This window comes from Argentina silus (assembly GCF_951799395.1).
Source record: "Argentina silus genome assembly, chromosome: 7".
Lineage (NCBI taxonomy): Eukaryota > Metazoa > Chordata > Actinopteri > Argentiniformes > Argentinidae > Argentina > Argentina silus.
In genome coordinates this window covers 2,020,911-2,033,827 of record NC_139661.1, presented here as the reverse complement: position 1 = coordinate 2,033,827, position 12,917 = coordinate 2,020,911, and the positions used below count along the sequence as shown (strand labels likewise).

Sequence of the window (12,917 nt, the reverse complement as noted above, 5' to 3'; positions counted from 1 at the left end):
ATTCAGTAGCAACTAGTGAAAATAGCACTTTACTTTCACTTAATTTACTACTAGTACCTTACTACTTACTTAACTTACTACTTACTATTTGGTATTGACATCCCTCAATTCTCCACACTCTTTTTAGTTCAAATCAATTCAACACCTGTTCCAGTTGCATACTTTCAAACCTGCAAGTATAAATGACATGGTTATTAACAAGAATGACAGACAACTGCAAATGCTCTCCCATATTTAGTTCTCGTGGGGTTTATCACTATGATGATAATAGAAATATATTTATTTATAAAATGCTTTTTATACATCACCCTCACAGTGTTGGTGTGAGATATCGCTGCAGTGCCAACCCACTAATGAGACTGGTGTTTTAGCAGGCTTGGTCCAAACTTTAAACGTCAACCATAAAGACATATGCTGTTTATAGCTCTTCATCTTTCTTTCTCAGCATGAAGCAACCAGACATGATGCTTTTATAACACTGTTATAGAATGACATGATACATACATACATACCATAACAGCTTATGACAGCCACCTTGTCCACTTAACTGATATTACTCTAATGCATGAAACATTAAATGTTGTTAAAACCCTCATTCAGCATAACATAGGAGGTGACAGGAGAAGACAGTCAGCATAATCTGTAATAGCATGTGGTGTCATTCTGTGTTTTAACAGTGACAGTGTTATAATAGCATAACCAAGCTCGCCCACTGCGATTGTTACTGCCTAATACTAACCAGCCTCTCAGAACAACTCGTATGACTCCATGTATGATGTGAGCTCACTGGGAATGAGAGAGAGAGTCCATTCCAGCCCTAAATCTCGACTGCACAGTCATTCAATAGACCAGTCTGTCTTTCCCTCATTGCTGCCATAAGACGTAGGAGCACAGCTGACTTTCCCTTGCTGGCAGTACCCTTCTCCTCCTCAAAGGGAACTGCAAGCAGCTGGCTTTGTATCCATGGTGACTATCGATTCATTTACCTCAGTAGCTAACCTAGATTCCATAGGAGCACTTGTTCCCTGCGCGCACTAGCAGTTTCTTACAGTAGCTTGCTTAACAGTAGATTTGTATAGCTTTTCCTTTTGGCGTAGCTTTCTTTTCGGGTGTTACTGCTGTGAGTTACCTGTTGTTTGTCACTAAGGATGAAGTTCTGACAATCTGCATTCATTCACTAATTCCATGCTGTTGTTTAATGTTGAGAAGTCATGCATGTATTCAAAAGTCCTTAGGCAGACCTAAAAAGCCTGGTTCAGATATTAAAGCAGAGCCCAGAAACTGGCCAGGTTTAGAATGTTTTGTTAAAACAAAAAACGAGACTTCAGATAACAGTTGTAAGGAAATAATGAAGCTGAAATTATCTTGCTAGCTAGCGATATATCATACATAAAAAAAACAATTAACATTTGTTTGCATTAGCTAAGTGATCAACCTATGGTAAATAGGAAAAGTGGTTCTAACAAGCTAACTGTTGGCAACTGTTGACAATTGCAATAACAATTGCTAATTTTTGTCTTTTAGTCCAATAATCTAATCTAATCTAAGATAAAATTTGACATGTTGAATCTTGGAGACGGCAACAGGAGACATTATTAAACGATATAGTTCAGATCAAAAAAATTATGTTCTAAAACTGCGGCTTGTCTTTTGGCTTTATCTGAACTGGGCTTAAGGTTTGCATATGCTCTTGATTTTGCTTGTGGGCCACTAGTTCTGAAGGCTTCTCCTCCAGACCCCTCCCCCTTGTTTAATTAAGTAATTGGTCTGATTGAGGGTCATTGCCCTTATAATACCAGGAAGAAGTCTGCTGCCGGACCACAGCCAAACACTACAGTCTTTTCCCAGACCATGATCTCAATTGCCACCATTTACAGAAGTCTTACACAATCTAATGATTTTTGATTACGTCTAGTAGTTGCCCCAATTTAATCATAATTTATAAGATTTAGAGGCAATCATTAACTTGATTAGATATTACGTAGGTGACAACAAGAGCACTCACTGCAAGAACACCAATCAAAGTAATCTAAAGAACATCTGATATTCTGTCTGCTTGTCTGTCTATCTGTATGCCTTTCTGTTCTCTGTCGGTCTGTCTGTCTGTCTGTCTGTCTGTCTGTGTGTATGTATTACTGATACATACATAATGTGTTTGATTCATAAATGTGGATCTTTATACACTGTCCAGCATCTCCTCTAAGCCTCTTAACTGCTCCCACAAACGGAGGTGTGCATATCTAGTTCCCATAGGACACTGAATGCTATCAGATTTCATTGAAAGCATGCCACACTGTGGCTTACTCGTACACATCCATTGCATCCATCATTTCACCTAATGCACAACAGACCTGCTTCTGCTGGGAAGAAGTTATAACGGGGCTTGTGGTTTGATCTGTAGAAGCTTTCATTTAACATCAGATTTGGGGAATTTGTAATTTGATCTTAGAGTTGTTTAAAGGTATTTCTGGATGCTCTGGCATAGGAATGTTAATTTCTAAACCAGAACCAATAAGTCAGCAAACGTCCTTGTCTGCCTGATGTTATTGATGCATTAGGTCATCTTATTGATATATAAATAAATATCTAGTTATTGAGAGTTACTCCTCTCATGTCTTATTTGTGCCATGACATTAGGACTGTATCTTAAACAGCCTGCTAAGATGAATGATTACATTTATTATTATTTAAAAATGAATATGAATATTAGAGAGAGGAGGTGGGTTAGGGTTAGGATCTGGGGCAACAAAATGTTAACATTCTGCAGGGGGTTAAATACTTTTGCAAGGCACTGTATTTGAGGAATAAATTCCTGTTTTCTTGCAATCTTGTCCTTCAGCTGTAGATCGACTGTCCAGTCTAATGATGTCATCGGGGGGATGTGATGGACCCTCCAGAATGGATCAGTCCAGACCTCCCCAGGAGGTGAATGATGACAGTCTGAGAAGGAAAGGGGCCCCAAACCCCGGAAGTGCCTCCTCAGAGACAAATTCCAAACCCATAGCCCAAACAAACCACAGCAGTGAAATACCTGTCACCAATATCGATGATTTCATCACTGAACTAAGCTTCTCTGATGATAAAAGCACACTCTCCAAAGCACAAAAAAAGACTTCAGCCTGCAGCATCCCGGACACTGTGGGCCTGCCAGAAAATGCGAAAAGCACTGCACAGGCTCTGGCGCGACCCAATCTTTTGGATTTCTCTGTCTTGGATCCAGGAAATAAAGGTTGCCTCTTGCCTGTAGGGAAAACATTCTTGAACAATTACTCTAGAAACTTTAGTCATCTCACCGATGAGGGGACTGCTCTCTCAAATGGAGTGGGTTCAGTGAGGCCCGGTGCTGGCTCTAAATGCATGTATGACATTGTCGATGAGAGTGATTCAGAGAGTGACTCTGCCACAGATAACAGTCGTGCAGCAGATAAGGCGCCGAGCTGTGCCACTGATCCCCAGGAATCCGACTCCGATGAGGAGGAAGTGGAGATTTGTTACAGTGCAGTCCAGCTCCCCAGTACTCTTAGCCAAGCTGAGCTGAGCAAGTTAACAGATGGGCCATTGTGTCCTCCACACCCTATCTCCAGTGGCAGCCAGAACACAAAGGATACTCAGTCCTTTGATGTGGTACACGACTCTGCTGGTGTCTCCCCGCAGAACAAAGACTGCTCTGTGGTAACAACCCAATCCCTGCCTTCCTCTGTGTCCCAGGGTCTGCAGGCCTCTCCATCCTCAGGTGCCTGTTTGACTGGGGAGCTGAATGCTCCCCCCTGCCAAGAGGCATGCCATTCTTCCAAGGACACAGATTCTGTGCCCACCGTAGGGCCTACAGTGTGCCATGTCAATGGTGCCAATGTGGTGTGTGACAATGTTGAGGCACATGTAACTTCCAATCAGGCACGTTTAAGCGTCTGTAGTCCCTCCCCAACACTAGTTACCCGTAATGTCACACCACGGAGTCAGGAAAGGACAGCAAGGCTGCATACAAGTGCTTCACCAGTTTCAGGGAAATCTAATACACAATCGCCATCCCACTCGACTTCAGTGGAATCAAAGCCTTCTAACTTGAGCAATGGTAGATCAGTAGTGAGAGCGTCAACATCACTAACAACAAGAGACAGGGAGAGAGAGAATGTTTTGACTTTCCTGGAACCCAGGACAGTCCAGAGTAACCCCACTAGTCCGTCTCTCAGGACGTTAGGGCCGAAATCACTAAGCAGTACTTCTGACTCGCCTCTATCCAGCAGCAGGCTCAAACTCCAGGACAAAACACAAAGGATGAGCACTGCCCCCAAACTTAAGGGCCTCAGTATTAAGAGTAAAGGCAAAGCACAGGAGCAGCTTTCTCCAAAACCAGCCAGAGCCGAAAGTCCTGTTCTGAGAAAAGCAAATGCGTCCCCCATCCAGTCCCCCAAACTACAACCCAAGAAAATGGCCAGCAACTTAAAGACCAACAAACCACTGGAGAGGAGTATCAGTCCTGTCTCACCCAAACCAGGCGACCGAGCACAAGACAAGGCCAAGTTCATCCCCACATCCTCCACAACAGAGGTGGAACAGTTGGTCAACAAAACAAAAGACGAGGTCCGCTCAGACCAAGAGGAGCAAAAGGCTGCCAAGCCAAAGGAGAGACCCGAGACACCCACCACCCAGAGGACTTTCATTGAAGTTAGACTCTCATCTTCATCCGCAACCTCCTCTTCGTCGTCCACACCAGTTCTGGCACGAAAGGAAACTGTGAATACAAAGGACTCTACAGAAACCCTAAATATTTCCTTACAAAAGGATATCAATGGAAGTGCAGATTGTAGTTTAAGGACAGATCCTGGGCCCTCTGGTTCCATTTGTAACCCAGACAGGGTAAACGGCATTACAAGTGATGCAGCAGTTAATCCAACAGAATCTGCAGAGGAGGCCCATTTGCTTACGAACAATGGTCCCATAGAAAATGCTCACAAAAACTCAAGTATAACAGAAACAGGTGAGAACCTAAAATCCAGCCGGTCCAAACTGTACTTAAAGGCAATGGAACGGCGGAGCTTCTCCACAGATTCCAGCTTGCCAGGGGACCCAAATCCCTTTTCTGTCAGGCAGAGGATAAAATCCTTTGAAAACCTGGCAAGCTTTGACAAACCAGTGGTCAGGTGTATCGACATTCAGTCATATGCTCTCACATCCAAGCCACCTTTCAGCCGGAGACTATCTGGTTACATGAGCTCAGTGAGCTCCATGGACTCTCGTTCTCTACGAAGGAGTTTCAGCTCCTGTGTTGACAATTTCAACGTTGCCACACCCTCATCGCCTGAGCTTCGCAAGTCTCCGTCTAGCCTGACTCTAATTAACTTTGACCTGCCTCCTCAAAGCTACAGTGAAGCCCCCATCACTGAGGACAAGGTTTTGGATGAAATTCCCAAAATGTTGCCAGCGGGGATAACCCCCCAGACCCCCCCGGTGTTACGGAGCAGGCACACTAACTTGTCCCGTACTAGACTGAGGGAGCTCAGGGCTCTCAGTATGCCTGACCTGGACAAGCTGTGCACGGAGGACTTCACCAGCGACAGAGACACAGTAACATTCAAAACAGAGCTGGAGGTCCACCCCACCAGGCCCACAGAAGCCACCCAGACAGAGTGCTACTCTCAACCTGCAACCTCCATGGGGGGTAGCCTGACCAGGATGAGCCGAGGCGACACTGGGGCCAATGAGGACACCCTCCCAGGAAAGACCAATGGGCAGCAGCCAGATCTCTGTAGCTGGTCCATCGGGTGAGTAAAAACCTTCTCTACAGAGGATAGAGATCTATAGTATTTATGCTTTATAATACTCTACCTTCTGCCCCTGATTTGAAGTGAAAACACCCATGCACCATTATTCACTGCAATAAAACATTAGACATTTTTCATGCTAATTATGTCTTAAAGATTAAAGATTATATCTTTATCACAATTATGTCATTTTTTATATTGAATAAGCTTACTCATGTATCTGAAAGGTTTAAGACATGCTAAATCAGGATTAAGCAACCAGTAAGTCATGGATTGACCATATTTCTTTGTTTCCATTTTGCAGTTTGACTGAGCTTGCTGCCTCTCCTGTGAACCAAAGTAAGCTGCAGACTGTTCTGGCCTCCCTGACGACCAAATCAGATGTGTTGGCCCTGCTTCAGGAGGCCAAGGCTCTCTCTGAGGTAATAAGAGAATTTCTTTTACATCTGCATGACCTGTAATATTGAAGTGTTCATGATTGAATGCCTGATTGTGTTTTAGGTATTTTCTCTCTGTGTGACTTCTGTGTAAAATCTCCCTAACTTGTGTCTGATTCCCCCTTTAGATTAAAGATGATACTCACTTTGTGGTCTTTACCAAAGAGGAGGGCTCGGGACTTGGTTTCAGCATCGCTGGAGGGGTAGATCTTGAGCAGAAGGCCATAACTGTAAGTACAGTGGTGTCTTTATGTATTTGTCACTTTGAAGAGAGAGAGATACAACTAATATGTTATTCAGTACTATATATTGTAGGTATGTGCAATATGTAGTTGTATATTTTGTAAACAGTAAACTTGATTTTGTCTCCCTCCAGTGTTTCACATGTTAACTGCTCTTAACTTGCATCACTCTCTTTTGGTCAGGTCCATCGTGTTTTCTCAAAAGGGGTAGCCGGCTTGGAAGGTACCATTCAGCGGGGAGACAGTGTTTTGTCCATTAATGGCACAAGCTTGGAGGGCACCACACACGGAGAGGCTCTGTCATGTCTCCACCAAGCCCGGCTGTCCACACAAGCCCTGGTTGTCATGCGGAGAGGGAAGGATAACGAACCAAATATGTCTCCTCGGCATGACCTCCCAAACCGTGCACGACAAACCTCCCTGCCTTCCAGGGACAATATGGTTGCAATTGGAGCAGGTATGGAGGCAAAAAGGGCTATCCTCAGAGAATGTAGATGACATGTCTGCCAATCAAAAAATAATTAACTTTGAGTTTACAAATGTAAACACTTTTTAAATTAATTAGATATTAGTCTATGACCTCATCAAAATGTGTGAAGTTTCATAATAGCCTAGCTTCAGTTGTTGAAACTGAAGCATCATTTTTATTCCCGCCCAAATTAACACACAATTCACAGGTATCCTTGAGTCTTTGATGATTGCAGTGTGAAGCTTCATTACCCCATTCATTTCATGGCAGACTTGGGGTGGATTCCATTTCAAGTCAGCCAATTTAGGAAATATACTGAAATCCCCAACTGAAGTATATTCAATGAGTTGTCGCTTCCCTGTGTGTTCCAGCTGTGGAGGTGGGGCCTGATGGGGCTCTGAAGGTGGAACTCCATAAGACATCAGCGGGCCTTGGCTTTAGCCTGGATGGGGGGAAAGCCTCTGCCCACGGAGACCGCCCGCTCAATGTCAAACGCATCTTTAAAGGTGAGCCCCTTATGCATCACTACAATCCCCACTACCTTCACAATGAAGCCTTTAGTGTGGGAGAACAGAAATGTGTGTTTCATAGAAACTGACATGATTCTCCATTCCCTGTGGTTACTTGCTGTCAGATCTGTGAAACACTTTTCTTTACAAGGTTCTACAATGTTCTTAATGTTGTGCTGTGCTGAGTAGGCCACTGGGCTCTGAGTCACTGTTAGGTATAAGCTTCTAGAGGGTACCAATTTACCAGTTTCTCAGTGGTCCTCCTAGGATCATTGAGTTTGTTTTCAGCCAACATTGACATCACAACAAGAAAAGGAGTAGAATGAGATTGAGACAATAGCTGGATGGCATTGTTATGAGATGATATAACAATAATACATAACAATACATTGGATTTAATGTGCCTTTAAAAACCCAAGGACACTATACAGCAAAAAAGAGAAAAAAAAGCAGCACCTTTTTTTTTTTACAATTATGTGAAGAGGGTTTCAGAATCCTATCTGATCTATAACACAGGGTTTAAGTGTACTTTAGCAATAACAAGTCCTTGTTGGTACGAAATGGTAATAATTATCAGTGACTTGCATTTATGCAGAACATATTTAACAATTTACAATGTTTGTCATCATCACCAAGAAAATGATTTGCAACTCAATGGTCTTGAGATCGAGAACTCAACGGTCTCTGTATCTGAACTTAACTCCATGCTCTCCCTTCCCCTGTAGGGGGTGCCGCCGAGCTGTCCAGGGTCATTGATGTGGGTGATGAAGTTCTGTCCATCAACGGCAGGTCTCTGCAGGGCCTCATGCACTACGACGCCTGGAACATTATCAAAGCCGCCAGCGAAGGCCCGGTCCAGTTAGTCATTCGTAAACCCAGGACTTCTGTATGACAGCACAGTTATTTGGCCCGGAAATTGAACTATATCAAATAGCGTGCCAAAGCCAGGTCAAGGAAGAGTGTTTGTATGAGGACCAGAGAGGCTAGGGTTTTCACTTTTATACTTTTTTTAAGCCGTCATCTTCGGACGATTAGTGTTTTTATTAATGAATTGCTCAGAGGGTTTTTGAGGTACTGGTGCTGTGGTGTGCAATGTAGGGTTACATCTTGGTAGTAACTGCTGATTGTAATAGTTTTACTCTTGATCTCAGAAGATAATCATGTCATCACCATGTTTTCGTTATAGTCTAATCAAACATGCAAAAAAAAAAAAAGGACTGTTGTTGTGTTGTTAGCATTGATGCTTACTGGGTAGGTACTGAATCTCAATTGCCATTGGTGGAAGATAAGCTTGATAAGAGAGAAGACAAAAGATCATGCCTGTTACTTGGCCATCTACAATAATGGCATCTTTGCTCTGAAATATGTGATTAATTTATGAATAATAGGAAATCCTGACTTGCCTTTCAAATCCTTTACCACTTATCTCAACACCCTGATCTGTCAATACATACCGATCACCTACCTGCATCAACGGAAATTACTGTGATATCTGTGTCAAAAAGACTTGTGATTCCATGTCCTTCAAAAAGTGCTGTATTTTGGAAATGTAAAATTGCTTGATGAATACTACAATAATACTGTAGTTACTTTGTACTATTTTGGAAATGTAAAATTGCTTGATGAATACTACAATAATACTGTAGTTACTTTGTACTTGAAATGTGCATGTATGGATACTGCTGTCGAAAACGAAGGTTCTGAAGCTCCACTGCTCCAAATTTGGTATATCAAAATTAAGCAATTTTCAGTGAGCAGTATAAGGATGTGCAGTGATTTTTAATGCAGTTTCAGTTTGACTCATATTTATTCTAACATCCAAATTGACTGCGTTATTTCATACCATTCATACCTTCATATCATCATACCACCTCTTGACCACTCATTCAGACAGTAAGTGTGAATTTTCATGGTTGCAGTCTCTAGCACAAGTGTCTGATCTTCTCCTACTTATTGTGAGGAGCAACACTGTATTGACAAGCGTCAGACAATCAACATGTAAGGCAACGTTGTAGTGTCACTTAATTTCATAATAATTGTAAGAAATCAATCAGCTATTTTGACTGTCAAAGCATTCATTACAAGTTGTGAGTCATTTGCCTGTGACGATCACTCCCCCCCCACCCCTTTTTAGAATGGTACGGCCCTGTACATGTCTCTGCTGCTGGATATTCTGATTAACCCCCTGTTGTAAACACATTCTCCTTTAAGAAGTGTATTGCAATAATCATCATATCAATACTGTAGGTATTGTTACATTGGTCAATCAACTTCAAAAAACAACCAAAAAGTCAGTCTAAGTATTGTCAGCACACCCAATGCATGTATCTCAGTGAACACTTTTATTTTGCAGTTTGTTTAGATTGAACTTTGAGAGGATTAACTCTTTGTTAGGTCTGTCTTAATATTGGTATGCTATGTTGTATGGTAGGGTCCCATTTAAAATACACCCAGCCTGTACAGTATGAAGCACAAATGTATTTCAAATGCTTATTGTAAATAATGTAGATTGTAATACAGTATGTACATTTGATTAATTTAGTTGTACCATACATTTCTTAAGCACTAAGATGTGCATTTGATGTAGGGTGACTGAATGTCTTTCTGTTTGTGTCTTTTTAATTTGAATATACTGTCATGATGAATAGTATGGCTGAGACTTATTAAATGTATTGTGTACTTGAGCTCTTGAAATCAAACAATTACTATGAGGTTAAAGTAGAGATTCTCAGCTTTTATTTGATGGTATTTATGTACATATTGGTTTCACCATTCTGAAATTACAACACTTTTTATGCATAGTCCCCCGATTTCAAGGTACCCAAAAGTGGGGCAGATTTATCAAATGTCCAAACTAAGCACTCATGACAATTCTTTGCATGCAATAACTGCCTGAAGTCTGTGAACCATTGACCCCACCATACACTAGGTATTTTCTGGTGATGCTCTGCCAGGCCTGTACTGCAGCCATCTTCAGTTGTTGTTTGTTTTGAGGACGTTTTGCCTTAAGTCTCCTCTTCAGCAAGTGAAATGCATGTTTAATAGAATTTAAATCTGGAGATTGACTTGGCCAGTCAAGACATTTCCAATTTTCAAACACACAAACCATAACCTGGCCATCCTGTTTTTGTGGTTAACTAGTGGTTTGCACCTTACAGTGTAGCCTCTGTAGTTCTCCTGGTGAAGTCTTCTGCAGAGGGAAGTTTCTGAAACATTCACGCCTACCTCCTGGAGATTGTTCCTGATCTGTGGGACAGTTGTTTTGGGGTACTTCTTAATCATGGTGAGCATTCTTCAGTCGTCCACTGTGGAAGTATTCCTTGGCCTACCAGGCCGTTTGCGATTTCTGAGCTCACCAGTGGTTTCTTTCCTTTAATCATGTTCCAAAATGTTGCTTTTGGTAGGTTTAAGGTTTTGGCCTGTTTCTGATAGATTTTTTTCTGATATTTTAGCCTCATAATGGCTTCCTTGACTGGACTGGAACCAGAAACACCTGTCAGGCCAATTGTTTCCTCACTTTTGGGTACACTGAAATTAGGGGGATTATGCATAAAAAGTGTTGTAAAGTGTGTCATATAGCACAATATTTATCTTGAGACTTTAGCTCAAAATAAGATTTTAGCTGCAATGAAAATATGAAGTTGCACAGCAAGATTATTAGTAAATTCAAATATAAATCGACGATTTGAATAAAGTTGGAAAGGAACAAATGCTGTTGCTATCTTCTGATGATCAGACAGCTATTGTGTCAATCCAGGTTTTTCTGCTTGTACATTTTATTTTCTGGTGTTCATTTTAGCATTTGGTTTTAATATTATATATTTGATATTACACAACTGACTTAATCATGCAGCTGTTTGTTTCATTCTTTGAGGTTGCTCTCTAAAACAGGAGTGTCATATACAGTGCCCTCCATAAGTATTGGAAAGAGAAAGCATGTTTTCTTCTTTTAGCTCTATACTTCAACAGTTTGGATTTGAAATCAGAAATTACAATGGGGTCATAGTATGCAGGGCACTGTAGTGTATAATTCTTTATGTGCTAGGGAGCACAATCCCTGTAGTAATATGATCTGAGCTGGGTCCATTACTTATGTTGGACTCTGAGCTGAATTGATCCTGGATGTGGTATCTCTGTAAAAAGCTGTATGTTGTACTTCGAATATTTTTACAAATCTGAATCAACTATGTACACTTTTTGTGCCATTAAAGCATGTTAATTGTCTATTTTAACGGTGCACTAGAGGTATGTGTTTAATTGAATGTGAACGTGTTCAAAGTTCAGGGCTTACAGATCTTTGCTTTTCTCTTAGTCACCTTTTCTAGTCTTAATTTTTTTTATTTAAATCACATTTAATTTGTTCCCTACGGTAGATTTCCAAGTAAATATATTGAAGGGTCAGTGTAAGCAAATGTGCATTCCTTTTACACTTGTGTGTCAGGTTTCCAATAAATGGCAAATAATTTCCACAATTAGTCAGGAGTTGATTGTTAACCTCATCACATACTGTAGGTGCAGAAAGCTACTCCTAATCTCATTTTGAGAGTCTGACTGTGTTGTCCGCCTGTTAGTTTACTTTGGGGTGTCAGATTAAGAATTGAAGGCAGTTCCTCTAATTACAAGTAAAAGTACTCGTGCTTCTTCTTACCTCTCAAGGTGTATACAGTATGTGTAAAAATAATCCATGAATAGGTTTTTGCCAAGATGCTCACTGATGCTGAATCATGTGGACAGGTGTGTGAAACTATGCACTTCAACACTTCAATAAGTTGAATTGAGCCATCTGAGTGCAAGGATAATGATTCATGTGATTTTGGAATGAATATCTTTATAGGGTTTTATTTTTTCACTGCTGCTCCTGCTACAACTTACCTAACTAACTAACCCTTTAAGACAGACAGACATACAAATCCAACTTTAATTTGAATGTTGATTTAGGCCAACATTCGGAGAGCCCCACTGCAACTGCCATGGAACTTTCAGGACTAAAAACAGCATGTGACCTGCAGAACACATTCTTAGAATATTTACATAATAATGCACTCTCTTGGCGACCAGTTCTACCCCACGGAAACCACTCTCAACCACTAAAGCGACAAACTCTCTAGCCACGCCACTAAACTACCCCAGGCTCATCTATCTATCTACCTATCAAACCTTCTCTCATCTATCTGGCTATCTTACCTTACCGACCCACCCATCCATCCATCCAAGAATCCAAACCATTTTTTAACTTTATCAACTACCAAAATCAGATTTTGCAAGCCGACAAAGTTTCTTCAGAAACGTATCAGGTGGGCTTACTTCAACTATTGTTCTTCGACATACTTATAACTAACTCACATTGCTATGACTTTTGGTTTTGTTACCTATTCAACTTTTTAAATGCTACAGACTTGAAAGTTCACATTTTAACAAGGTCTATGGAAACCAAAAGATGCAAATTTTGAACCACTTACACTCAACTTACACTCACAACTTTGATACCGAAACCAACC

At 41.2% G+C, this 12,917-nt stretch overlaps 1 protein-coding gene across 2 annotated transcripts in view; it reads left to right on the top strand.

Annotated features, from left to right (window-relative positions):
- The window catches only part of pdzd2 (PDZ domain containing 2), a 77,779-nt gene extending 66,136 nt beyond the window's left edge, over positions 1-11,643 (top strand). For both annotated transcript variants that reach the window (XM_083673728.1, XM_083673729.1), the window contains exons 19-24: positions 2,840-5,762; positions 6,067-6,184; positions 6,328-6,429; positions 6,625-6,898; positions 7,282-7,416; positions 8,145-11,643. In XM_083673728.1, the coding sequence (XP_083529854.1) occupies positions 2,840-5,762; positions 6,067-6,184; positions 6,328-6,429; positions 6,625-6,898; positions 7,282-7,416; positions 8,145-8,311 (3,719 nt within the window). In that variant the 3' untranslated portion in view covers positions 8,312-11,643. The remainder of the gene's footprint in view (positions 1-2,839; positions 5,763-6,066; positions 6,185-6,327; positions 6,430-6,624; positions 6,899-7,281; positions 7,417-8,144) is intronic.
- Positions 11,644-12,917: the final 1,274 nt, after the last annotated feature.